Here is a 27,559-nt window from a genome sequence, read left to right as displayed (position 1 = left end):
ACACAGACATTTTGGACTTAGAAGGTTTTAACAATGTCTTTGGGTGGCATGCATATTTGTGGTATGACAAGGTTAAAGCACACAAAGCGTTCAAAAACCATATTGTTAGGAGATCTCTGTTTAATGTCTGGATTAGATATAAGGATTTATTGGAAAACAAAACCCCAAGGTGGTTGTCGCCAATGGAAGCGAAAGCTCAGAAAAAGCTCAATATGGAGGCCAATTGGCCAAAATATTGGGAAATTTTGGAGCAAGAAGGGGACAGATTGAAATTACAGAGTTTTGAGAAGCTAAAAAATAAAGTGCAGGACTGGCTACATTATTATCAGATAATGGAGGCGTACAATCTAGACAAGAAAATTGGCTTCCAGGTGGAAAAATCTAAATTAGAAACAGAAGTGCTAGAACCTAAAACTAAGATTTTGTCAAAAATGTATAACTTGCTGTTGCAGTGGAATACGCAGGATGAAACGGTTAAATCTGCAATGATTAAATGGGCACAGGACATTGGTCATAACATTATGTTTGCTGACTGGGAACAGTTGTGGACCACCGGTATGAAATTTACGGCATGTAATGCCTTAAGAGAGAATATTATGAAAATGATATACAGGTGGTACATGACACCAGTCAAGCTTGCAAAAATCTATCATTTGCCCGATAACAAATGTTGGAAGTGTAAGGAAACTGAAGGTACATTCTTTCACCTTTGGTGGACGTGCCCAAGGATTAAGGCCTTCTGGGAGATGATTTATAATGAAATGAAAAAGGTATTTAAATATACCTTCCTGAAGAAACCAGAGGCCTTTCTCCTGGGCATAGTCGGCCAATTGGTGCCAAAGAAAGATAGAACTTTTTTTATGTATGCAACAACAGCAGCAAGAATACTTATAGCAAAGCACTGGAAGACGCAAGACCTACCCACTCTGGAAGAATGGCAGACGAAGCTGATTGACTGTATGGGATTGGCAGAAATGACTGGCAGAATCCGCGACCAGGGAGAAGAGTCGGCAGAAGAAGATTGGAAGAAATTTAAGGACTATTTAAAGAAATATTGTAACATTACTGAATTTTGAGGGGAGTTGGATTGAAATTAATGGTTTCTAGCTGTTATGGTAGAAGAATATGGAAGAAATGTTTTTCCTTTTTCTCTTGTTTTAATAAGGTTTAAGTTTCAATATTTTAAGAAGCTGAATAGAAAATAAGGGGTTAATTAATTGTGAAGTTAGGAGATCAGGATTTGCTGGATAAATAATTTGATCTAGAAAACAAGAAGGGGAGGTTCGAGGAAGTCAAAGGACGATGGTTTGGAAACTACCGTATTTTTTGCACCATAACACTCACTTTTTTCCTCCTAGAAAGTAAGGGGAAATGTCTGTGCGTGTTATGGAGCGAATGCCTGCGGGTGGCGGGGGGATCTGCTGCAGTTGTGAGCAGAGGATCCATGGTTCCCCTTCCTTCCCTCCTCCGTGGTTACAAAGCATGGATCCACATGGATCCTCAGGATTTTTGCATTGGGCTACTCCAAACTCACTGTCAGATCACATGTCTGTGGCCACAGCATGAACCACAAAAATCATATATCCACTATTTCGTTTTGAATATTTTTTTTCTTGTTTTCCTCCTCTAAAAACTATGTGCGTGTTATGGTCTGGTGTGTGTTATAGAGCGAAAAATACGGTAGGTTTGGAAACTATGTGTTTTTAATATTGTCTTTTTTCTTTGTGCTTTTTTTCTCTTTTTTTTGTTTGTATAAAATGGAAAATTTTAATAAATATTTATTTAAAAAAAACCCAAAGTGACAGGTTCACAAAAGCCAGCCATTAGATTTTAATGAATAGGTTGTTCTGAGTGTCATGTGGTTTGATGGATTATGCAAAGAGCATCTGGTACATTTAAAATGTCACATGTGCAGGCAACTTCTCTTGCAAGGGAGTCCTGAACTAATCATGAAGACTGCAGCCAAACTAAGCAGATGGGTGCTTGCAGAGAGCCCTCTGCTGCGCTTTGAAGGCCCGACAACCAGCTGATGGGGCTTTGAACGGCCTTGCAGGCCCTGCCCATCCATGGTACCTGCAACCCCTTTTGGACTCAGCTTCAATGTCACTTGCCCCAGAGCTGTTGTGAGCCAGTTAGGTGCAGTGGGTGGCACTGTGATTTAAACCACTGAGCCTCTAGGGCTTGCCGATCAGAAGGTTGGTGGTTCGAATCCGCACAACAGGGTGAGCTCCTGTTGCTCCATCCCAGCTCCTGCCTACCTAGCAGTTCAAAAGCACACCAGTGCAAGTAGATAAATAGGTACTGCTGCGGAGGGAAGGTAAACAGGGTTTCCGTGCACTCTGGTTTCCATCACAGCATTCTGTTGCACCAGAAGCGGTTTAGTCATGCTGGTCACATGACCCAGAAAGCTGTCTGGGGACAAACGCTGGCTCCCTTGGCCTGAAAGCGAGATGAGCGCCGCAACCCCAGAGTCGCCTTTGACTGGACTTAACTGTCCTGGGGCCCTTTTCCTTTTTTACCTTTAGCGCTTAAGAGTCAGACTAGTACCTGGGAGACAAGGGTTCGAATGCCCACTTGACCATGAAGCTCAGTTGCTGCCTCTCAGCCTAACCTACCTCACAGGGTTGTTGCGGGGATTAAATCAGTGTGGGGAGGAGAACCATGTATGTCACCTTGAGCTCCTTGGTGAAAAGGGTGAGAAAGAAATGCCTATATACATTTGCGTCCCCATAGGGTCCCTGTTAGGATATTTCCGTTCCACCTTAAAAAGGAGACAGGCTGTGGCTTGCTTTATTTTGAAAGCAGTGTGACCTTTGCTTGGGGTGGGGGGTGGGCAGATCAGGCCCCTGAACGGGGTGGTTAGCCAGCCCCATGTCAAGCCCAATAGCATTCAAAACTCTGGAACCAACAAGCTCCAGAGCTAGACAGAACCCCTTTTATGTACAAGTGTTCATGGATAATAGATCATAGATGGAAGAGTTCAGTGTTAGAAACTGAGATATGAAAGCTAGGAGCTAAATGGCACCTTAAGCCTAGGTTATGGGCACAACCACAGAATGTCTAGGTGCGCTTTTTTATAACAAGAATGCAAAGATGAAAATGAATGAACTGCGGCTAAAATGTTATGTTCGTTTTTCACATGGTCTAGTCATTCCCCTGCCCACCCCCCTAGTATTCTTAAGAGGGTCTCTTCTCCTGTCTTCAGAAAGTAGTTGGAAGAGGGGAGGCAGAAAAAGGTCCTCCTTTCCTTCTATTCTGCAGTTTTAATCTGAAATCTTAGGCTCAGTACTGCACCCAGAGCCCAGAAACTGCTCGCGCCAATGAAATCCCCTGATGCAAAATGCGCCTAGTACAATGGGAGTTTTGAACATTGGAAGAGTTTAAATAGTCCCCACCTGTGACAGCTCAGACCTCTTGGTGCCCTTCAACACCTCAGTTTTTCAAACATGGTGTTAAAAGAAGGCCAAGAGCTCTGTGTCTGAGAATACAAGGTATAGTTGTATTTGAAAAAACCTCCTCGGTTTTCCGAGAACTAGATTGATTCAGGCAGATTTTCAGGGACACTATTAAAGCCTCCCCCCCCCCCCTATTTTTTGCTGCACACAGAGGTGTCACTGCTTGGAAATTGAGGTGCATGCAGCATTGGTGGGAGCAGTAGGATCTGCAATGTTGGCATCAAAATGCCAGCTGACACTCCCCCCCCCCCGCTATTTTAATTTGTATTTACCCTTTCTAGGGGAAAGCCAGTCTGTTAAAAAACCAAACCAGTTGTCATCTGTTTGTAATTTCTGATTTACTTGTTTGTAGTATTATGCTCCATCTTGGAAGCAACTAAATATCTTAATCACAGAACAGAACAGCAGACAAGCAGGGCATTGTTGGTTTCAGAGTTTATCGTTCTGTCATTCCAGTTTTGAATTAAAGCTGTTTTATTTCCAATACAGGTATTATTATTATTATTATTTAAAAAAACAAAACAGAAAACCAAGAGACAGCATCATTCAGTTAAGGTAGCAAAACATTTTATACAGCTTTTCCATAAAAAGTGGTTTCTCTTGGACAGGGAATAAATATGTAATTTTGGCATCTCTCGTTTCTGTGGAATTCAGGATTTTCCTAGCAGCAAGCACAGATTTGTTAAGGCTACGTGAACAAGGAGAGGTCAATAAAATATTCCAAAACATATTCAAAACACAGTAAAAGGCACATGTCAGCGAAGACTAAGGTTTCGGGACATCCCCTATCCTCAAAGGAAACATTTTTTTAAAAATTGCTATTTCTCCCCACCTCTCCTCTTTCATGACTGGCAGAATTTCTGTCTGCTGCATGCATCTAAGGCACAGGAACTTTGCCAGGAATAAGGGTGGCAACCCTCAGCCACTTTTCCCTTGCACAGCAGGCTGAAATCCAACAGGTGATGCACCTGGTGAATTTCTGTCCATTGCATGCATCTAAAGGCACAGGAATGGCAGCCCTCAGGCACAGTCTAGGAGCAGAAAAGAACACCCAGAAGAGCAATTTGAAGCCTCTTCAAGAACAAATAATAATAATTAAGCTTTCCCTCCCTACTTGCACTCTGCCCAGTACAACAGACCACCCCCTCCAAAGCAAACATATTTGTGTTTTTAATGTTAATACAAAAAGAAGGTGGGGGACATTTAAATGTTAACCCACCAAAGCAGCAATGTCTATGAAAAGCTTTGTGAAAAACAGAAAGCAAGAACAATGACTAATGTTGTAAACATAAACAGAACTGATCTTTTTAAAAAAGGGTGAGTGTGGCTGCCCAAAAGTAGAGCCCTTTTAGTCCAGTTGTTCCTGGGCCTCCCCCTCCTACGGAGACATTAACAGCGCAAAGCTCTGCATGTTTACTCAGAAGTAAGGCCCACTGACCTCAGCTCCCTAGTAAACAGTGTAGGCACAATCAGGCACCAGCAAAGCACTCTCTCACACACAAAACAACCAGAAGAATTGTAGAGTTAGAAGGGACCCCAAGAGTTATATAGTCCTCCCCCATGCCATTTTTATTTTGAATTACGTAGTGGCAGCACCTTTTCAGTGCTCAGGGCCTCTAAAGGTCTCAATCTGGTGCTCCTCGTAAGGGCTGGAGCCTGTTTTGATCATTCCTTAATGCAGGGCTTCAGCTTGCAATATTCAAGCAAGTAGTAACTGGACATCTCTGGGAAGCAGGGGCGGAGGAAGGGGGTAAGGTGGGGGCGGTATGCTGGGCAGCATTCACCATGGAGCCGGCAGCACGCCCAAGCAATGCATCTCTCCTGGGAGTGATGTGGTTGCTTGGGCACCTGCAGGCTCCGTGCTGCCCCAAACGGTCTGCCTGCTGCCTGCCCCCCAGCTGTAGGGCGGCTGAGTGGGAAGAGGCAGACAGACTCTGGAGGCCCCGCGGAGCGTCCTGCCCCGGCTCACCCCAGGCGCCCGATTGGCTTGCTCTGCCGCTGCTGGGAAAGAGAGGTGACCAAGAGTAATCTGTTACTGGCCTTTTTTGTTTGCCATTGAACTTACAAGGGTTCAATGAACTTTCTTTCCGAGGTCCTAAAACCCAGAGGAGCGGGGTTGCGCTCTTATCTCTGTCTGATTTGGGTAGTTTGTTTTACAGAATAAAAGAGAAGGCCTCACTTATCACAATTAAGGAGTTGCTCTCTGCTTATCACTCAAGGAGGCACAGAGAGTTCTAGAAAGAGATCTCTTCCTCTGCCTGGCTTCTCTCCCAACCACAGAACTGCTCTACACCATTAGCAGTGGCATTGCTGTTAAGGCAACATAAGAGCATAACAAGAGCTTGCTGGATCAGGCCCATCTAGCCATAGAATCATAGAATTGTAGAGTCGGAAGGGACCCCAAGGATCATCTAGTCCAGGCTCCTTCAGTGCAGCATCCTGTTCTCACAGTGGCCAACCAGATGCTTGTGGGGAAATTGGCAAACAGGACCTGAACACAAAAGCAACTCTCTCTATTCCTGTGGCTTTCACCCCTGCCTGCTGCGATCCACAAAAACTGTGCTTGTTGAGTTTGCATGCTACTTACCGTATTTTTCGCTCTATAAGACACACTTTTTCCCTCCTAGGAAGGGGAAATGTGTGTGTGTCTTATGGAGTGAATGCAGGCTGTGCAGCTATCCCAGAAGCCAGAACAGCAAGAGGGATCGCAGTGAAAGCGGCAATCCCTCTTGCTGTTCTGGCTTCTGGAATTCAGAATATTTTTTTTTCTTGTTTTCCTCCTCTAAAAACTAGGTGCGTCTTATGGTCTGGTGCGTCTTATGGAGCGAAAAATACGGTAATTGTTAGTTAGCAGCAAAGTAGATAATGGAAGGCTTTGGGCAATTTCTACCACTACCAGCCCAAAGCCACAAATGCTGATTCTGATCAATCTAGAAAATCCAGTTCACGGTCACTCAAGTTCAGCCTGCAAATGTCCATCGCCCAGGTTGGTTGAACTGGGTGTAATGCAAGGAACAAGCTAAGTGAAGACAGGGCCCCACTTTCCATATTGGATACCACAACTATATGCTCCAACGCTAGATCCTTCGTAAAAACACCTCCAGGAAACCGTATTAAAACTCCATCTCCATTATCAGGACCCTCATGCCTCTCAGCCAACCCGGCTCTGATAATTAACAGTCAAACAATTAGCACCATCAGCTAATGAGCCACCGGCCTTCTCCAGGCTCTACCCTCTTCAAGAACACACTAAAAACAGCCTCAAACGCTCAAAAGTATATCGCCCACTACATCCTTTGGACTTTCATTTTTCTGGGAACATCTGGACAGAATTTCCTATCAGGTCTGGGAATGTCCAGACACAATGTCCCACCAGGGTTGTGTTCCTTATAAGCTTGCTAGGACAGCTAAGGATCTGCAATTCTACATCCTCAGATTTGCAAGTCTGGGGTTTCCTTGGTTTGGATCTCATTCCTCATACAAAATATGGGACATCTTGGGGTTTCTGTAGTGAAAGGAATGAGTTTGCAGAGACTACTTTCCTCTAGTCGTGATCCTAGACCAGCCACAAGCTAAGCATTGTGGCCTTCAGATTCTGCTGGTCTTGGCAACATCTCCATCTTTCATCCCTACTGATGGGCAGCCTGGAAAGACAGGAACGGAAGTGGCTCTTGGCCTCATCCAGCTACCCATCTTGCCTCGTGAATCAGGTCCATGTCAACGCCACTCAGCCAAATATTTCCTCAACTTGCGCTTGAAGATCTCTAGCGATGGAGAGTCCACAATACTTTGAGTTCAGCAGTCTCCAACCTTCTCAGACCCAGAACCCATTTTTAGCCCAGACATACATTGGGAGACCCCACTTCTTAATTATTAGTATTTTTAAAAGTATTTGTATATTGCAGCTTTCCCCTCAATCTTCTGCCTGCTTGCTGTTTTGGACTACGACTCCCATAAGCCCCTGCCAGCAACTGGTTATCATGATTGTGCTGCTAGTGCAACCCAACTAGGTCTGTAGGTCATCCCAACCCACTAGTTGCAAAACAGGTGCCTTAGACAATGGTTCCCAAAGTGGATGGTACACCCCCTTTGTGGGTGGTGGGGTAGGGGGATTACTTGGGGGGCTAAGAAACAAGCGAGTGGCAGAGGGTGCTGGAGGTGTAAATGACTATCAGACTGTGAAAAGCTGGTCTCACTGGAAATGTTTAGTTGGGGTTGGCAGTTATTTTAATTTGGGTATAACTGTAAACTGTTTACTATAGTTGCTATTATTGTTGTTATTATTGGTTTCTATTGATTTATTGGTTTGTTTGTTGCCTGTATAGTATATTCTGTTTGATTATTCTGTTTGATTATATATGCTGTAAGCCGCCCAGAATGGCTGGGCAGGATATAAATTAAATGATGATGATGATGATTTTGTTGTTGTTGTTGTTGAATTAAATGAACTACAGTACATAAATAGTTTCAACTGGATTTTGAATAAATATGCAATTAATAGCTGCTGCTGCTGCTTTGATTTTTATTGTGTTATGAACTTCCTTCGTGGGCTGTGCAAACTGCTATTCCGAAGGATGTTTTTAATGAGGGGGGCCCTCGGGGGATGAGTTTATGGAACCAAGGGGGAATGGACCAAAAATGTTTGGGAACCGCCGGCTTAATCCATCGCAGTTGTGCACCTTTATGGATCGTCCCAGCATCCAACCATCTTTTGCAATCTGAGCCCATTCTTTGTCTAATCTTGTTTACAGGAGGCACAGAGAATTCTCATCCTGCTGTTGCTCTCCTTTCTTACAGCAAACGGATTTAGGCTGGGGCCTTCTTGCGTAAAAAGAACCCTCACAATGGCACCCAACTATGGTAGTTGCACCCCCTCAGAATCTCCTCTCTTCATTATTGGGGAACTTCCCAATAATTGGTTAACAATTAATGAGTGCAACATGGGGTGGGGAGAGATGCCATTTGGGTTTTCGTGCAACAAATAAGCTGTGCAATCCAAAAGAAAGGCACACACGCTTAGTTCTTTTGTGGGCGGTGCTATTCTCTTGCGCCAAGTGTGGAGAGAGTCCTCTCTTTCTGGGGTTTTGGCCCACAGAGGATGCCTCCACCCTCGTGTCACATGAGAATCACAGGATCGTAGAATCGGAAGGGATCTTCTCATCTAGTCTGTGTCCCAGCCACAGCTGGAGAATCTGAGACAGAATGCAAGAAGCGTGAGGGAAGTCCCTCAAGAAAAATGGGTTGGCGGTAGATGAATAGAAAGGAGGGTCTTCCTTGTACGATGCAGGATTAATGGATGGAATTTGTTGCCCCAAGGTGTGTTGAAGTGTGGGTGGTTTAAAAGGGGGAAAGAAAAATGGATACAGAGCAGGTCTAGGCTCCATGTTCAGAGGAAGCCTCCCTCAGAATACAGGGTGCCTTCACCCTCTCCCTGGAGGTATCTGCTTGCCATCGTTGGAGACAAGAGTTATGTAAGAACATCAGAGGATGCCTGGAGCTGGATCAGGTTGAAGGCCCATTCTAGCCCAGCATCCTGTTCTCAAAATGGCCGACCAGATGCCCACAACAGGAAGCCCATGAGCGGGACTCTCAGTGCAACAGCAACTCTCCTGAGGAGAAAATATGAAGAGAAAGGACGCGGTGCCCAGATATTTAGAATTTAGCACCCCTGGAAGCAGAGCTGAATGGAAAGTGGAAATCAGGCTCTGTGTAGGAGGAGAGAGAGCCAGCAATGGCCGTCCCGGCAGAAACCCAAGTCCACTTCTCTGACATACTGTGGGGGGAGGCATTCAGTTGTGGGTCTCCGCGCTGCACACCCACGAACAGTCGAGTCCCAACCAAATGTTTAAAGTGCTCAAACCTAGGAGGAACATTCAAAGGGTCCCCCCCCCCCCTTCTGACGCAGGCGCCACATTCCTCCGGAACACAGAACACTGAGGTATAAAGTGCGACAGTGGAGAAAACGCTCACCCCAGGGGCTCCCAAAGGAGTTGCCGCCCGAGCGAGGTGGAACGAAGGTCCCTCAGAGAAACCAAAGCCACAGAGCACCGCCAGAGAGGGCTCCATCACTGCTCCTTGGGCCGCTCCACCTCGGGGACATTGCTCTGCAAAATCAGTGTCGTGCCGGAGGACCGGAGGAGGGCCATGGTGAAGGCAGCCACGAGTGCGAGGTTGCCCAGGAGGGCAGCTCCGAGGATGGCAAAAGTCTGGGTGAAGGTGGCCGCTGGGGCATGAGCACTCAGCCAGGCCCGGCGCGAATGCAAGTCCCATAAAACAGATTCCAGTTGGAAATGGGTGCCCACGACAGCGCAGATGTGGAAGAGCTGGTGGCTGTGTCCTGTGGCGGGAGGTGGGAGAGAGAAGAGATGGGGCGATAAGAGAAGCTCAAGAGAGAGAAAATGGTTGTAACATAATAATAATAATAATAATAATAATAATAATAATAATAATAATAATTTTATTTATACCTTGCCCTCCCCGGCCAGAGCCAGGCTCAGGGCGGCTAACACCAATAAAATCACAGTAAAAACATAATAGTGGGGGGGGGAAAATACAGGTTAAAATGCAATTTAAAATGCAGTCTCATTTTAAAAGTAGCCAATAAATCAAGACCATAAGGGGAGAGAGACATAAGGGTCAAACTGAGTCCAAACCAAAGGCCAGGTGGAACAGCTCTGTCTTGCAGGCCCTGCGCAAAGATGTCAAGTCCTGCAGTGCCCTAGTCTCTTGTTGCACCAAATTGGGGCCAGTACTGAAAAGGCCCTGGTCCTAGTTGAGACCAATCTAACCACTTTGCGACCTGGGACCTCCAAAATGCTGTCATTTGTGGACCTTAAGGTCCTCCTTGGGGAGGAAGAAGAAGAGCCGGGGCTGGATAAAGTCAATGGCTCATCCAGTCTGTTCTCACAGTGGCCAACCAGATGCCTTTATCAGTCAAGCCCAAGAGCACACTCTCCTCCTGTGGTTTCTGGCAAGTGGTATTCAGAAACATTTCCTGCTTCTGACTTTGGACTTGATTAAGGTAAAGGTAAAGGACCCCTGGACAGTTAAGTCCAGTCAAAGGTGACTATGGGGTTGCGGCGCTCATCTCGCTTTCAGGCCGAGGGAACCGGCATTTGTCCACAGACAGCTTTCCGAGTCATGTGGCCAGCAGGACTAAACTGCTTCTGGCACAACCAGACACTGTGACAAAAACTAGAGCGCACGGAAATGTCGTTTATCTTCCTGCTGCAGTGGTACCTATTTATCTATTTGCACTGGCATGCTTTCGAACTGCTAGGTTGGCAGGAGCTGGGACAGAGCAACCCCATTGCAGGGATTCAATTATCTCCACCCTGGCCCACCCCACCCCCCTTCTCTTACCAATGTAATCGAAGCGCCCAGGGGCCAGGCGCTCTGGCAGGTGGGAAGCGAAGAGGAAGCCGGTGAGGGCTGCGAAAAGAAGGTGGTAGAAGTAACCAGGGACGGAGTCATTCCAGGCGCAGTCTTCACCAAAGCAGAACAAAAGCTGAAAGGTAAGGAAGTGTCATGAGTCAGTCAGGAAGGGTGGCCCTGGAGGGGAGGAACAGTGACACCATGCCAAAGAGCGAAGCCACCTGCTTCCTGTGGCACCATGAGGAAAGAAATGAAGGCAAGAATTTGCATCTGCATGGCATAGCAAGACTTGGGTGTGGGGAGGCTCACCCCAAAAACTATTGGGACTAATCTGGATTATTGGTATGCAATTGCAAAGGTAGGGGAAACTGCACATTCAGTCCTTAGAGGCCAAAGTAAAAAAATATATGAACGTAAGAACAGCCCTGCAGGATCAGGCCAATGGCCCTTCTAGTCCAGCATCCTGTTCTCACAGTGGCCAACCAGGGAACCCAGCAAACAGGAGCTGAGCATAAGAGCCACACTCTCCCCACCTGCGGTTCCAGCACCTGCATGTTCAGATGCATTATTGCCTCTGACTGGGAGGGCAGAGCCTAGCCCTTGTGGTTAGCAGCCATTGACAAACCTCTCCCAGCAGAGCACCCCACCCCTAGGGTCACATTGCCCCCACCATCATCCTACCCTGTAGAACAATGGAATGTTGTCGAAGAGGAAAGGGTAAGCGAAGGCTGCAGTCCTCAAGATCTTGCACAAAGAAGGACACTCCAGTTCCAGGAATCTAGACCAGGAGAACAACGGGAGGGGGAGGGAAAGTTCCAATTAAAAGGTGGTGAAAACAGCCTATGAGGAAAAAAAAGTCAGGGTAGGGTGGAGTAGCGGTTCTGGCAGTTCCCTCACTGCGAGAAGCCAAGTTACAGGGAACCAGGCAGAGGGCCTTCTCGGTAGTGGCGCCCGCCCTGTGGAACGCCCTCTCATCAGATGTCAAGGAAATAAACAATTATCTGACATTTCGAAGACATTTGAAGGCAGCCCTGTTTAGGGAAGCTTTTAATGTTTAACAGACCACTGTATTTTAATATTTTGTTGGAAGCCTCCCAGAGTGGCTGGGGAAACCCAGCCAGATGGGCAGGGTATAAATAATTTATTATTATTATTACTATTATTAGCAGTTTTGAATCTCTGGCTTGAAATGGAGCATCTAGATTGGGCCTTAAAACAGCCCCCTGGCACTTCATCTACAACAACCTTGTAAGAGGGCAGCTGCCCAGTTGGCACTGACCTCATGACGGGGGACTTTTCAGTGGTAGTTCCCCCAGCGACGTAGCTAGCTGCTCAGGTGCCAAGGGCGGCGCACGCACCCTGCATCTGGGGGCAGGGCAAGCCGCCCATGGGGGTGGAGCAAGCTGCCTACGGGGCGGGGCAAACCAGAGCAGAGCATGCTGCGCGGAGCCTCCACAGGATGCAAGTCCCACGCTGCCGTTTCAGTCCGTGTGGAGCCTGCAGGCGCCCAAGCCACTGTGACCGCCTGCCCCCCCCCCAGCTACCCGTCTGAGTTCCCCAGGTGCGGAATGTCCTTCCCAGCATGATGTGTCTGTCTCCATCACTCAGTGTGGCGTAGTTGCTGGAGTGTTGGACCAGGATCTGGGAAACCAGGGTTCAAATCCCCCACTCCGCCATGAAGTTAATTGAGTGGTCTTGGGTAGTTGTTGTGGAGATTTAGTGAGAGGGAGAACCATGAAAGCCACCTTGAGCTCCGTGGGAAGGAAGGAAATAAAAACATACATACATACATACATACATACATACATACATACATACACACATACACACACACATACATACATACATTAATAAAAGCTTCTCAATACAAGGCTGCCTTCAGAAACAATGAATGAATAAATATTAACTTGCAGGAGGAATGTGAAAGCATTCCTGTTTGCCTTGACACTTGGTGGCTGAAAGATACTGCTCCTAGCAACCTCAAGATCAGCAGGCAGAAGGATGTTTTCAAATGTAATTGCTTGTAATGGTTTCATACTGTAATTGCTTTAAGAACATCTTGATCTGTTTTAGAAAGCTTTGGCTTTGTTTTTTAAATTGTGTATCTGTTTGCTACCTGGGGCTCCTTGAGAGGTGTAGTTGTTGTTGTTATTATTATTATTATTAATCTACATTCTGAAGATAGGCATTGATTAAGAAAATGGAGGCCTGCAGCCACGCAGCAAACTCAGGGCCAGGACGACTTAGGCTGCCACTTAACCTAGAAGTAAACCCCATTGAAGTCAATGGGGCTCACTTCTGAGCAGACGTGTGTAGGAGTCTTCTATAAACCTCAGTGCGCTTGCACAGGATAAGTGCTGCCAAATGCACTGGGACTTCAGCGGTCATAGAGCCATTGAATTGTAGATTTGGAAGAAACCCAACGGTCATCTAGTCCAACCCTCTGCAATTGTGTGAGCCAAAAGGCTCTCTCAGCCACAGACTCGCTGGAGGAATGCTAACCCCAGCACTTTCAGTCCCAGAACTCCACCCTCACTTGGAATCAAGGTGGGTGGGTTGCACTTCTGCAGCTCAGATATGAGGCCATGGACTTGTAATGTCCACCTTAATGAAGGACCCTTGCCCCAGGCTTCTTTCGCCTGGTGATTTATTTTTTATTTATTTTGCATTCTTTCTTTCTTTCTTTTGCTATTTTAACAGCAAAGGGACCCACCCCCCATCCCAGGTATCTGGTTGGCGATAGGGCAGGACATTTCCCCTTGTTCTCTTCCCTGTCCCCCACCTGCCCACAAATCCCTCCTGTCATATAACCGATAACTTCTGTGTTTTTAAATCTACATACAAAACTATTTGCAGCTGAAGGTGACTTAATGATCTGGTGGCAGGTGAATATACAGACATCCTGCGAGGATGATTTAACAAAGCTCTTGGTTTGAGCTGAAGTGGTTTTGGGGAAAGAATGCCGCTTTTCAACTCATATTTGCTAGCAAACATCAACTGCATAGTCTCACTCCCTGTTTGATTTTTGACAAGGTTCTGAATTATAGAAAGCGCTGGATCTGAAGCCATAGCTGGCCCATGGTTGCCTTGCTGGCAATGTCCAGATCTTTAAAATAAACTGAGCTCCAAAATGCAGCCTTTTTTGAAATCTGATATGCCACAACTTCACATCTGTGCAAGATACACTGTTTTCATTTCAGCTCTGACCTCGGCACGGCACAAAAGCCTTACCCAGTGCTTTTTTTTCTCTGGGGGCACCCAAGGCTATGAAATAACAGCACCTTCTCCCCCACCCCCACAAATATTAAAAGTGTGGCAATAACAGTACAAACTTCATGGTGAGGAACGGCTCCTTCTTTTTCCTTAAAAAAATAAAATAAAAGCACTGGCCTTACTTACCGGGAGTAACAAGACAGGCTGGTGCAGATAAAGGAATTCAGGGCCGCCAGGGGGACAAAGCAGTGGTGCAAAGGGCCGTCTACCCAGACGTCAGGCATTGCGTAGGCTCCGTATGTGATAGCGCAGCCTATAATAAACAGAGAAGAAACTTGCGCAACCTCTGTTGGAAAATTCATGACAGATTAAAGGGAGTCCTTCTAAATGCAGCACACAGTTAACCTAGGGAACTCCCTCCCACCAGCGACTTGAAGGCTGCCTCACCCAAACTGTAGAGGCTGAGCGCTCCGTAGTCCAAGAAGTAGCAGATGTGCCTGGCATGGGTGGACATGGTGCTGAACGTGTGGGCACAGCTGGAGGTGAAGGGGTAGAGGCACACCAGCACCATGTAGGCCAGGAAAGGCCAGCTGTAGGTGTCGCGCCAGAAGTCCAGGCTGTAGGAGAGCATCAGGAAGCGCCACAGAAAATACCTACAGGAGGCAAAGGACGCATCCAGGAGAAGGACAACGGGACAGCGGTTCCCAAACCTTTCCAGCCCATAATCCCCTTGGTTCCATAAACACATCCCCAGTGACCTTATCTAAAAAGCATTGTTCAGAATAGTAGTTTGCACAACCCAGTAAGGAAGGTAACAACACAATGAAATCCGAAACAGGAACAATTAAACTGCATGCTTTATTCAAAATCCAAGTGAAACTATTTAATCGGTTCAACAAAATTGATGAAGTTGATCCTGTGGTACCAGCTTTTCAAAGTCCGATAGTCATTTACAGACCCTCCAAACATCCCTGTTTTCCAGGGACAGTCCTGGATTTACAAAAGCCATCCTGGTTTCTGATTTGATCCCGAATGTCCTGCTTTTCCTTAGCATGTCCCTATTTTCATCAGAGAAATGTTGGAAGGTATGGAGTTATGTGACACCCCCCCCCCAAGCCAAGGAGATAATTAACTCTACACAGAACATGGCTGAAAGACGCTGCAGACTTACCACGTTGGCAAAAAATGTGTCCAAATGTTGATGGTTTCGTTGTTCAGCTGAAAAGAGCTGAGGACGCAATCCAAGGCAGAGCTTTTGGGGTGACGGTAGCCAGAGATGATCCCATCTTCCCAGAAGATCTAGAGGACAGGATTTGCCCAATGAGACACTTTTGAGTTGCCAAGACAGAAATTTAGCAGAAGTGAGGCCTGCATCAAAAGCTTTATTGAAGTGTCCCATCACTACAAGTCCACCTGCGGCAACAGGCTCTCCTTAACTTCAGTTCAGAGGTAGGGAACCTTTGGCCCTCCAGATGTTGTTGAACTACAACTTCCATCAGGCCTAGCAAGCATGGTCAATGTGGAGGGGTGATGGGAGCTGTAGTTCAGCAGCATTTGGGAGGTCAAAGGTTCCTGTGTTAAACCATCAAGGGTCACCATGCAGCACCCCCAGGCACCAGTGTGACCCCCCAGGACCCCCTTTGGCACCCACAAAAGGTTTCAGTAGATATCCCCTCAAAAATCCACAACTGCTTCTGTTTGCTCAGACTCCCCTGCACTGAACATGTCCCCTTATATATGCTCACATTTCCTTGGGCGCCTTTCCGTTCTGAACAGAGGAGAGGGACAAAGAGCTTGTCTCTAAGAGTGAAGGTGGCAGTGACTGCTGTAGGGGTCTTTCTCTCTGCTGACAGGAGGGCACAGCCACGCCATGTTGTGGTCCTCCTGCCTCTCTTTCTGCTCATTCAGATGTAGCAGCCATAATGCTATGGCCCCACGGCAGCCATTTTGTGTTATGCCACTGCCGCAGAGCAGCCATTTTGTGGCCGGCACCCACGGCACACTCTCCAAATTCCAAATGGGCCCCACTGGCCCCAGAGACTCTCATTTTACATCTTTCCTATTTCACATTTTAACAAAACACCCCCAGCCAATAACAACCTTCCATCCCATTCCCAGAGTCTATGAGCAGAGAAACGATCCAAACAAGGAGGCTTTCAACTTGTTAGGCTGCATTCGCATGTAACGTGAAAATGATTAGAGAGTTCATGCTCTTTTAAGCGCAACTTGGAACAGCCAGCCTTCAAAAAGAGGACCACCCTGTGGCGGAAATTCAACTGGTGCAGTTTCCTTGACTGATTAGCCACCAAGGTGTGTTGATTTTAAGAGACCCTCCTGGACAGAACCATGCGTAGTGGGATTGGGTTGGGGGGAGATGGCCCCTACATCGTAAACACTGGAAGGATAATTTACTCACACGAGGTACTTGGTGGACCCTGAAGATCTGAGGCAGCTTTATTGTAAGCATTTCCAGTCACAGCGCACAGGATTCTCTTGGAGATGTGTTTTTAAAGGCAACTCTGCTCGTGGGGAGAGATTTTGCCAAGTGGTCCTGGGCAGCTGCAGTCCACAACCCCCTTCCTCCAGGTAGCTCTGGAGATGGGGAAGGGGGTCAACATTTGTGTCCTAAAATGACAAAGGAAAAAGGAGGATGGGTCCGGGGGATATACGTATACAGGAGAGACAGAGATAGAGAGATGTGAAAATTCACCCAAGGGGCAAAAAAAAGTGTTCAGAACCCAGGAGTTGCTGTCACCAAACATGGAGCTACAGAGTTTGTACAACTGAGGTCCTCCTAGCCCTTGGGTGGCAAATAATAACCTCACAATCAAATTTAACAATAAATAAGTAAATGAAACATATATTTATACAATCGAAATATATATATAAAAATGTCCAGTAGCACCTTAGAGACCAACTAAGTTTGTTCTTGGTATAAGCTTTAGTGTGCTTGCACACTTCTTCAGATACACAGAATCAATTTTCAACTGCGTCAGACCAACATGGCTACCTACCTGAATATATTTATACACAACAATTTTAACCTTCCCCAACATAAAAATAAAAAAGGCTCTTTTGAACCGTCGGACCTCCTCCCCTCCCTCCATGGGTTCCATTAAAAAAAAAATCTTTTTTCTTTTTTCTCCTGCATCTTTTACCATTATCCATCTATTATAATATAATCAGAGTTACCAAAATTCATTTCACATTACAAGTGTCATTGTATCCCTGCTAAAGATTTTAACGGTCTACAGTGGTCTTTTAAGTATATTAAGAAGTTGTCGATAAATCGATAAATAAAACAAAATAAACCGACATCATAAAATGAATAAGCAGCCACAAATAAAACAGGGAGCAGAAGCAGAAATAGAATCATTAGAATTGCAGGGTTGGGAGGGACCCCCAAGGGTAATCCAGTCCAACCCCCTGCATTGCACAGCTAAAGGATCCCTGACAGGTAGCAATCCACCCTCTGTTTAAAAACCTCCAATGAGGCAGAGTCCACCGCCTTCCGAGGGAGTCCCTTTCACTGGTGAACAGCTTATATAAAGTGCCACTGCCATCAAGGGGCAGAGAATTGTGTCCAGACCTGTCAATCTGAATGCAAAAACGGCAGCAGCCTGATGCACCTCAGAATGGGGGGGGGGATGATTCCAGAAGGCTGTGGGACCCCCTTCCCTTCCAGCTCCAGGGACTGCCAAACCCACTCTGCCAGGGGAGCACCTAGAGGCCTTCCAGCTGTTCCTATTTCTGGCAATTCAGCACCTGGGAGAGCTTCAAAACTACTTCTTAGGCATTATCTTGCTGCAAGCTCTAAAACAGCCCAGTAAGGCAGGCCAGCAACACGACCCCCCAGCCAGCAAATGCCAGAAAGGCGAGCCCAGGGGAATAGTTGTTTACGAGGTCATGGAAGGGTTCTCTGAGGGTTTCCTGATTCACAGAACAGGAAGACTGATATATGTCTCTCCCTTGCAAACAATTTGTCTAGAGATATTTTGGTCAGGGTTTGCTTCCGGGTGTGTCAGTCTTTGTCTGCCACTCAGCACAATGGCCAGAAGCTTCTGAAGTGTGTGTTCATGTGTTAGGTCGCAATGCCCCACAACAGAGTCCTTAACTCATCATTTTCTAAGCTTCATAAAACTTTTCAAGTCGCACTGGATCTGTTTCTCCTTTATTGTGCAACTGCTGCCGATCACACACAGGCAGAAACAGAGGTCACCCAGTGGTTGACGGAGCATTCGAACTCTGGTCTCCAAGGTCACACTCTGAAAAGCCTTCATCTATTTTTCTGTCCGTCCAAAGAAAGGGATGCTTGGCAGGGTGAGAGATTTCTCATAACTCTTAACTGCACTATAGCACACTCTCTAAACCACTGTCCCAAGACAATTTACACATAGAATAATTAAAACAGTTAATGCAACAACAACAACAACCAGCAAATACATTTGCAGTGTTGCACTCCACCCCAATCTCTGAGCAGGGCGAGATTCTAGGGGTTCCAGGCAGCTTTGTGTTGTTTTCTTTTGGTAATGAGGCACAGCAGAGACTGTGGTGTCTTTATGCTATGTAGTTTATTTACACATACATGCAACCTGAGCCTACAATGGAGGGGTTCACAGTATTATCACCCCCCCAAAAGGAGCTTGTTTCTCCCATAGCTACTGCCTTGGATTCAAACAAAAACCAAACATTGCTTTGCCTCCCAGTTTGCTGCTTTCCCCCCTAGCACACATCACCCCAACTTTCAACTCTCGCTATGCCTTTCTAACCTCTGTGAGTTGAGGGATTTGCCACCTCACACAGAAGCTCTTTCCTTTTGCTCCCTTTAATGACCCATCATCCAGCCAATTGCCTCACCCAGGAGCAACTTGGCTTAATTTTTGACTCTTGCTGGATCCAGGGGTTAGCAGGGTCTCAGTGTACAGCCTACCTCCCCACCCCAACTGATAACAATAGCAAGACTAAAACTCTAACAGGTGGACACTTCTGGTAAAGACCCATTTATCCAGCTGGGAAAATCTGCCAGAACAGCAATATCTTTGACTGTTTCCTGAAAGTGTGGGGTGCTGTTCCACAGGACAGGGGTAGCCACCCTAGAAGTTTGGAACTTGCAAGAGAGACTCTCTGGCAGACTGCAGTGATCTATTGGGTGCAGAAGGGGGTAGCATCCAAAACAGCATTGTTGACAGGGGCAGGATGTCCTGGTCCGATCACACCAACTACAAAACAGCTTCTGGACCATTTCCAGGCCCAATTCTGTGTGTGAGCTTCAATTTTGACACCCTAACAGCATGGAATTGGTTGGTTTTACTGCTTTTAACTCTGCTGCGGCGCAATTTAGACAGGAAATGCATTTATACCGTGTTGTGTTTTAAACTCTGTCATGTGTGTGCCCCCCTGGAGAAGCTCAGAGTTATGGGGAGGCGGAAAATATTGGAAATAAATAACTGAAGCCAGATGCATCATGCAAGAACACACCATAAAACTACAAGATGTGATAAAACAGAGATAGGCTCATCAGATGATTATTTAGTCATAGTACTTGAGTTGTTGCACAAAGGCCTCCTAGTGACTTACAGTGTGTTTAAAAACATGAACATTATAATGCTGACACATTCACACATGCAGTTCATAAAAATATATACAAAACATCACTCTTTTCATCTGCCATAATAGCAGCAGGAAGTTTTGGCCACACACAAACAGCATAGGACACAGAGTCACAGCATACATTTAAATCCCAAATAATTATGGGAACTGAAGTTTGTTGAGGGTACTAAGAATTGTAGGTCTGTGAGGGGAACTACAGTTCCCAGGATTCTCTGGGGGAAACCATGCACTTTCAATGTGTGGCTCTGCCTAAAAGCATCATCATTGGAGTCTACCAAAAATATGGCGGGGGTGGGGGGGAGAAAGTTTTTTTTCTGGCTCTGAAAAAAGACAGTGAAGGCCCAAGGCTTACCTTACTGGCGGAAAACAGACCCTCCAAGTGTCCCTATTTTCCAGGGATGTCCCTGATTTAGAGAAGCCGTCCCAGTTTCTGACTGGATCCCAGAATGTCCCGCTTTTCCTTAGGACGTCCCTATTTTCATCGGAGAAATGTTGGAGGGTATGGAGTTATCCAACCCCTGAGCCGTCTGAAGGCAATCCTGAATAGGGAAGGATTTTTTTTTTAAAAAAAGCTTTAATGTTCTATTGTATTTTTATATATTTTGGAAGCTGCCCAGATTGCTGGGGCAACCCAATAAGATGTGTGGGGCATAAATAGTAAAATTATCATTATGGAATAGGATGTCCCTATTTTCATCGGAGAAATGTTGGAGGGTTATGGGAGAGAATTCCACAGATGGGGAGGGGCCCCTGAAAAGGCCCTCTCCCTTGCCATCCCCTTCCAGGCCTCCCTCCCAAAAATTGGACCCAGTGATAAAACAGAAAAATCAGACAGAAAAACAATAGGCAACTGCTAAAACAAAAGCCTGCTGGTTTGTTTGTTTTTTTAAAAAAAGCTTGAGCCATCAAAGAACAGCAAGAGAAGGACGCAACCAACCTCATGAGGCAAGGAGTTCCGCAGTTCTGGTCCATGTAAAGCGCTGACCATCTCTATTTTGACAATGGGGGGGGGGGAGGAGTGGGACACGGAGTTGTCCCCCAGTTCTCCCTCCAGAATCTTTTTCCTTTCAACCAAGGAGACCTTTCATTCACAGGGGTGGGGGAAGAAATCTCTCCCCCCCCGTTTTTACCCAAATTAGAAATCAAGTTCTCTTTTGTTCCTTTGCACAAGGCCACCATTGACAGCTGAAGGCCCTCTGAGTCACATGGTTGACCACAGAGGAGTCAAGGCAAAACGATGAAGGCTTTCGGCAGGGATGGAAATAAAAGATTAATTACTTCTTTGTAACCAACCCAGACAAAAAAGATTCTGAGGAAAAATCCGCCGGAAAGATGGGAGGGCACCCAAAGCTCAAAGGTCAGAAGAGGTTCCCTCCCCCACCATCTCATTATCCATTTTTCCAGTTTGGCAAAATGTTGCATCCAATAAAAATCACCAGTTGTGCTTCCCCGTCACATCATCCCAAACACTCCTCCTCTTCTTCCACCCTGGCCCTGCCTCTCTCCCTTCCTGCTTTCTGTCCTGTGTGTGCCAACCACCACTGGGCTCCCTTCTTGCTGAAAAAGACCCAAGCCAAGACTGAATTCTTGGGAGATAAAATCACCCTTTCCATCGTTCTAGCAATATTTTTTTGAAGCGCGGTCTCAAAGGCGTGATGGGTTTGGGAGCTGGGAGCAGCAGGGAAAATGAACATAAGGAGATCCCTGGTGGATCAGGCCAGTGGCTCACCTAGTCCAGCATCCTGTTCTCACAGTGGCCAACTAGATGCCTGTCTAGCAGGATTCGGGCACAAGAGCACTTTCCTTTCCTGTGGTTTCCAGCAACAGGGATTCAGAAGCACTCCTGCCTCTGACTGTGGAGACAGGGCAGAGCCATTTTGGCTAGCAGACATCAACAGCCATGAATTTGTCCAGTCCTCTCTTAAAGCCATCCAAGCTGCCTCCTGTGGCAGGGAGTTCCATAGTTTGTGCTGCCTTTTTTCTCTGTCCTGAATCTTCCAACATTCCAGTTCATTGGATTTCCACACGTTCTCTTGTTATGAGAAAGGGAGAAAACCTTTTTTTTCTATCCTCTTTCTCCCTGCCAAGCATAATTCTATAAACTTCTACCATGTCACCTCCTGCTCGCCTGTTCTCTATACTACAAAGTCCCAAAGGCTGCAACCATTCCTCACAAGAAGGGAGTCGCTTCATCCCCTCAGTCATTTTGCTTGGCCATTTCTCAACCTTCTTCCAACTCTACAAGATCCTTTTTGAGGTGAGGAGGCCAGAAATGCACACAATATTCCAAATGCGGCCACACCATAGATTTCTATAACGGCATTACGATACTGGCAAGTTTTGCTTTCAATTCCTTTTCTAATGATCCCTAGCATGGAATCTGCCTTTTCTACAGCCGCGGCACATTGGGTCAACATCTTCACTGAGCTGTCCACTATGACCCCAAGGTCTCGTTCTTGGTCAGTCCCCATCAGTTCAAACCCCATGAGCGCATAGGTGAAATTAAGATTATTATTTTTGCCACAACATGCATCACTTCACAGTGAACATCATTTACCATTCACCCACTTTGGGGAGGTCCTTTTGGAGCTCTTCGCTGTGGGTTATTCAGTCAAATATAACTAGAAAGCTTAGGGCTAGTTAATGCATGAAGGGGTTAAGACCATGGAACTGTATTCCTAGACTCAGGTCATACCGCTTCACCTCCATTGAAGAAGGAAGTGAAGCTTCCTTTGTTTACTTTCTTGTACTATGTGAAGCTCACCAGGCAACATGTATGAGCTTGACCGCTTCAAGCCCAGACCACATGCTCAGAAGTATTTATTGGTATTTTGCAACCCAATAACTTTCTACCTGTGTTCTTATTGTTGCTGCATGGAATAGCGTATGAATGTGACCTTTGGAGTTTGTAAGTAAAATATTTAAACTTACTAAATAGTCCAAAAGCAGCTGGAGACCCAAGTTTGGGAAACACTGGTTTAGGCAAAGCCCACCCAGACATGTAGAAGTGGTACGGTATGTGCTTTATTTCTGTTTACCTACTGTTGATTCCCCCCGCTTTACAAACCAGAAGTATATAATTTTTGTTAAATAAATAGTCCCCACTAGTACTGCTCAAGGACCCCTCCCCTCCCCACACATCACATCCAATGGAGCCATGCACTTAAAGAACCCCAACAAAATTATCCCCAAGCCCTAACACCCCTGTGGAAAACATTAGTTGCTTTGAAACCCAACAATGAGCTTCATTTTTCTCCTGGATTTACCCAACACACACATCTGCCACAGGCAAGGTTTTAAGGAGGTATTTGGCAATTAAAAAAAAACAACCTTGAAAAATATAATAAAGCCGGCTTTCTCAGGCAGCAAAAGCTTTTTTAGTGCTTAAGAGATTTTCCATATTCAAAAGCACTTAGCAGACATTAGCTAATTGAAGCCACCCGCCTTCCTTTGAAGAACAAAACAAATCCCCTTCCTCCAAGGTAATCATTGCAAATGATGCTGTGGGCTCCAAATTCTGCATTCATAAGAAGAGCCCACTGGATCAGGCCAATGGCCCAGCTAATGCAGCATCCTTTTCTCACAGCAGCTAACAAGATGCTTGTAGGAAACTCGCAAGCAGGACCCAGGCGCAAGAGCCCTCTCCCCTCCGGCAGCTTCCAGGCTTCAAAAAGCATTTCTGCCTCCAACTGTGGAAACAGAGCACAGCCACTGTGGCTGGCAGCCGTTGATAGCCCTCTCCAGTGCTTTTCCCCCCTTAAAAAATGTTTAGGGGTACTCTGTTTTGACTAAAGAAAATCACCATTTTATAGTTCAAATTGGGAAAAATACAGTGGTATCTCTGGTTACAAACCTTATTCGTTCTGGAGGTCCATTCTTAACCTGAAACTGTTCTTAACCTGAGGTACCACTTTAGCTAATGGGGCCTCCTGCTGCCACCACACGATTTCTGTTCTCATCCTGAAGCAAAGTTCTTAACCTGAGGTACTATTTCTGGGTTAGCGGAGTCTGTAACCTGAAGCATCTGTAACCCGAGGTACCACCTGTACTGTCATTTAAACAGAAACATAAGATAGTTGGTTAGAGCATTGTGTTGATAATGCCAAGGTTGCAAGGTTGGATAAAACTGGATGTCATTTTGAATCAAGATGGCAGAGGAAGCTATTTGATTTCTTAGAATTCCACTGGGTATGAGGCTTCGTGTGTGTGTGTTAGATGCAAATTTAGAAGTAATTACAGTGGTACCTCGGGTTAAGAACTTAATTCGTTCTGGAGGTCCGTTCTTAACCTGAAACTTCTTAACCTGAGGTACCACTTTAGCTAATGGAGCCTCCGCTACTGCCGCACGATTTATTCTCATCCTGAGGTAAAGTTTTTAACCCGAGGTACTGCTTCCAGGTTAGCAGAGTCAGTAACCTGAAGTGTTTGTAACCTGAGGTACCACTGTACAGTAAATGAACAAAAGTACAAAGATTCACAAAACGTTTAGGGGTGTGCGTACCCCTGCACACCCCCAGGAAAAAAGCACTGGCCCTTTCCTCCACAAATGTGTCTAATCCTCTCCTAAAGCCACCTAGGACCGCGCCCCCCCCCACTCTCAGGTTTCAGTCATCCAAGGGCCATCTAAATCCAACCCCCTGCGCGAATCTGCTTTTATAGCTGTCACAAATTCCATGTTCTCATGTCATACAAACAAATGCGGGTATATGAAATACCTGGCGGTCCTCAACAGCTGGTCCACAGCCCCAGCTCCCCAAGTCCCCCAGCTCTTCCTAGGGATTGCTGACGCTGCTAGCTGGCATTTGGGTGGGAGACACAAGGACCTCTTTTTCAACGGTAAAGGCAAGTCAACAGTTCTGCTTACCACAGTGCTTTTCATTTCTGCCATGCTGAGCTGGAAGCAAGTCGTCCCCCCACCCCAAGTTTCTAGTCCATGTTGAGGAAAGACAAAGGAAGCCTAATGGCTGCGCAGAACAGAACACAAACCCACAAACATCCAACGTGGATATTTCCCTCAGATGCTTACCTTGAGTTGACCCCAAGTGCCTCCTGAGTGATGGCACTGGCGTTCTCCATACACACTGGTTTCTCATGCCTAGAAAATCTGATTTTTGACTCCAACCCTCACTTTCCTCTTCTTTATGAAATAAGGAGTGAAGGCTGATTCTGGCAGTTCCCAAGCAGGGCACAGGGATGACGTACCACCCCTTATCATTTGTCCTCAGCATCTGGCCTTCAGGGCTGAACATGGAGATTCCATTTCCCTATCATTCATTTTTATTGCCTTTGTAGCCCATATTTTTCTCCCCTTTCTCAATTTAATCCCCACAACAACCCTGCGAGGTGAGGCCGAGAGGAATAGTGGCTGGTCCATGGTCGCCCGTTGAGCTTCGTGGCTGAGTGGGGATTTGAACCCTGGTCTTCCAGGTCCTAGTCACTTCCCCACCCCTGGCTCTTGTGGCTGATAACTATGAACAGTTATCTGCTCCCCCGTGAGTTGTCCACCCCCCCACACTTTTAAACCCCCCCCCCCGCTAACATCACATTTAACTATGCAGTTGTCTGAAATTGTGAATCAGTCACAGAGATCAATCACACCATTGATTTATAAATTTCTGTCATGCCGTCCACTCCTCCACCCCCAGTTATCTTTCCCCCTCCCCATCTAAAAAGCCCCCAATAGCCTTAGACTCTCCATGCAGGGGAACTGCTCCAACCCCATCCCATCTGATGGGATGACCAGAACAATACACACTAGTTTTGAAATTTTAATGCTAGAGGAATCACACCAGGGGCACACAGCTAATGCACCAAAAAAGCTCAGAGAAATCCAAATTCGGTACCAGCAGTCAAAAAGGGCACAGTTAAGTCCTATTTCTAATTCCATTCGTCCACCTAAAAAGGATATTGAAAGCTTAGCAGCTGTGGGCAAGCCATTATAGGGATGTAGGTTCCCTCTCTCCTGAGCTGGGCACAGCTGCACTGATTTGTAGGGAAAAAATCCCAATCTCCCTCTCCTCCCAAAAAGTCACACTATCTTCAAATTTAAGCCCATTTTAGAGCTGGGTAAACTGAGGCTCTCTGCTAAGGAATGGACGCAGGACCAGGCTGGTGCAGAGCAGGTGGCTTGATCTCCTCCTCCTTTTTCTCAACTCTGCCTGCTAAAGTCCCGCTTCCTGAGATAATGGCTGGCTACGCCAAGACCTTAAGGCCAGAATCATAGAATTGTAGAGAAGAAAGGGATCCCAGGGATCATCTAGCCCAACCCCCTGCAATCACAGCTAATAAATCCCTGATAGACAGCCATCCAACCTCAGGCTGAGATCCACTGGGTCCAGAGCGCCAAGGCTGTGAGGACCAGGCACATCGATGCGCCCGGAAAGATTTTCAGCTGCATCCTGAAAAACTTTTGACGAAGGCAAGCTCAAAAGTTAGGTTTTTTTTAATAACTCAACAGCTGGCACAGCAGGAAGGAAGGAAGGAAACCACCGCCCAGGCAAGAAGAATGAAAGGCAGGCAAGGAGGCCGAGGAGGCTGCCAGCTTGCAAGCAGTTACCTGCTCCAGAGAGGACGGACCCTGCGGGGCAGACCCCCCCAATGCACCGCTACCAGCACTCCATCTTGTCTGAGTTGCGGGGCCTGCAGCCCGGGCTCCAAGCGAGCTCAGTGTGTTTCTGTTTTCCCCCCTTAGTTTTTACTCCCCCCGCCGTCTTCTTCCCTAAGCTACATTCCTTGCCAGTTCTGGTGGCGGAGTGCCAGGCCGCCCTCCCCGTTGGCTGGAGTTTATGGGCGGAAGGGGAAGAAATGGGCCTCTCTCTCTTCGCAGAAGCCACCACCATCAGGAGCCAGAAATGCAATAAAAGAGCCCTCATTATTCCTCCCTCCTTCAAGGCAGAAACCTAATGTGTCTTTTTAAACAGGGGATCTGCAGCTGGAGTGTGGAGGGGTGGGGGGAGATGCGAGCCACAGCAGGTTCCTTGAGGACATTCGTTTTTGGGGTTAGGTTGGGTGGGGGGAGCGCATTTCAGGAGGTCCCAGAGTTACACAGCCGGAGCAAAGCCAGGTGTCAAGCTGAGAGCCCTTTTGCACTTTCTGAAGTGACCCAAAATTTCTGCTTCCAGATTTTTGAATTTTGAGAGACAATTTCCATTGAAATAAGTCGGGTGTTAACTGAGGACTGGAACTCTCCAATCCAAAATGTCTCATATTATATAACTGAAATTGTAATTAAAAATAGTAACTATTATTATTACTCCTAGCCAGTGCAGTGGGGGTACCTGGGAGTACTGCTCTGCTTTCCTTTGGACCACATAGGCAAGGCTGGGGGGTGGGGTCTGTCATCTAGGCAGTCCTGGACCACCACGCACATTGCCCAGGCTTGCACCCTCATTTTGGTGCTGCTAATGGAGAGGTTTGACTTCACCCCTGGAGGTGCACTCCACTGTCTATCGAGGCACATGGATGCCAACAAGTTGTTTTGAACCATTTTTAATGTGTGTTCTAATATTGCAACCCATCTCAGGGACTTAGGGTGAAGGGTGAGACTGGCTTCACATTTCTGCCGTAGGGGCAATTAAGGATTTTTAAAGGGGCGGGAGAAGAATTCCCTTTTAAAAAAACTGTGCACTGAACAAAATGTCTGTGGAACGTAGCCCTGACCCAGAATTCACAACCAGCTCCCTTCGAAGGAGGTTGGAAGATGTTTTTGACAAAAAAGGTAACACAAAAGCCTCTTTCTGCTATTGTTGTGCGATCTGGGTCAGTTGACTGGGGAGACGGCTGTGGCGTTCTGCAGTGGGCACAGAGGCTAAGTAAGTGATTTAAGGGCATCGCAGCAAGACATGGAGCTCAGCGCTGAGAGAGCTCATTGTAAAAAGGCAGGCTTCAGACCAGCTTCGGAGCAAAAT

At 46.5% G+C, this 27,559-nt stretch overlaps 1 protein-coding gene across 4 annotated transcripts; it reads right to left on the bottom strand.

Annotated features, from left to right (window-relative positions):
* Window positions 1-3,874: 3,874 nt before the first annotated feature.
* Window positions 3,875-26,826, bottom strand: PAQR6 (progestin and adipoQ receptor family member 6). 4 transcript variants are annotated; one of them, XM_053369600.1, is made up of 8 exons: window positions 26,209-26,826; window positions 16,459-16,667; window positions 15,214-15,341; window positions 14,490-14,695; window positions 14,229-14,388; window positions 11,511-11,607; window positions 10,818-10,962; window positions 3,875-9,792 (listed from the first exon to the last, which is right to left on the bottom strand). In XM_053369600.1, the coding sequence occupies exons 2-8, from the start codon at window positions 16,507-16,509 to the stop codon at window positions 9,521-9,523; spliced, it is 1,059 nt and encodes a 352-aa protein (XP_053225575.1). In that variant the 5' UTR covers window positions 16,510-16,667; window positions 26,209-26,826; the 3' UTR covers window positions 3,875-9,520. The 4 variants fall into 4 exon arrangements, with proteins under 4 accessions (XP_053225575.1, XP_053225578.1, XP_053225576.1 ...); XM_053369603.1 differs by having other exon boundaries at window positions 14,229-14,355; window positions 26,209-26,824; XM_053369601.1 differs by lacking the exon at window positions 26,209-26,826 and adding an exon at window positions 24,679-25,152.
* Between the last annotated feature and the right edge of the window lie 733 nt (window positions 26,827-27,559).

Source organism: Podarcis raffonei, chromosome 16, assembly GCF_027172205.1.
Source record: "Podarcis raffonei isolate rPodRaf1 chromosome 16, rPodRaf1.pri, whole genome shotgun sequence".
In the NCBI taxonomy this organism is placed as follows: domain Eukaryota; kingdom Metazoa; phylum Chordata; class Lepidosauria; order Squamata; family Lacertidae; genus Podarcis; species Podarcis raffonei.
The sequence above is the reverse complement of the archived record's forward strand: the minus strand, read 5'-3'. Positions and strand labels throughout refer to the sequence as shown.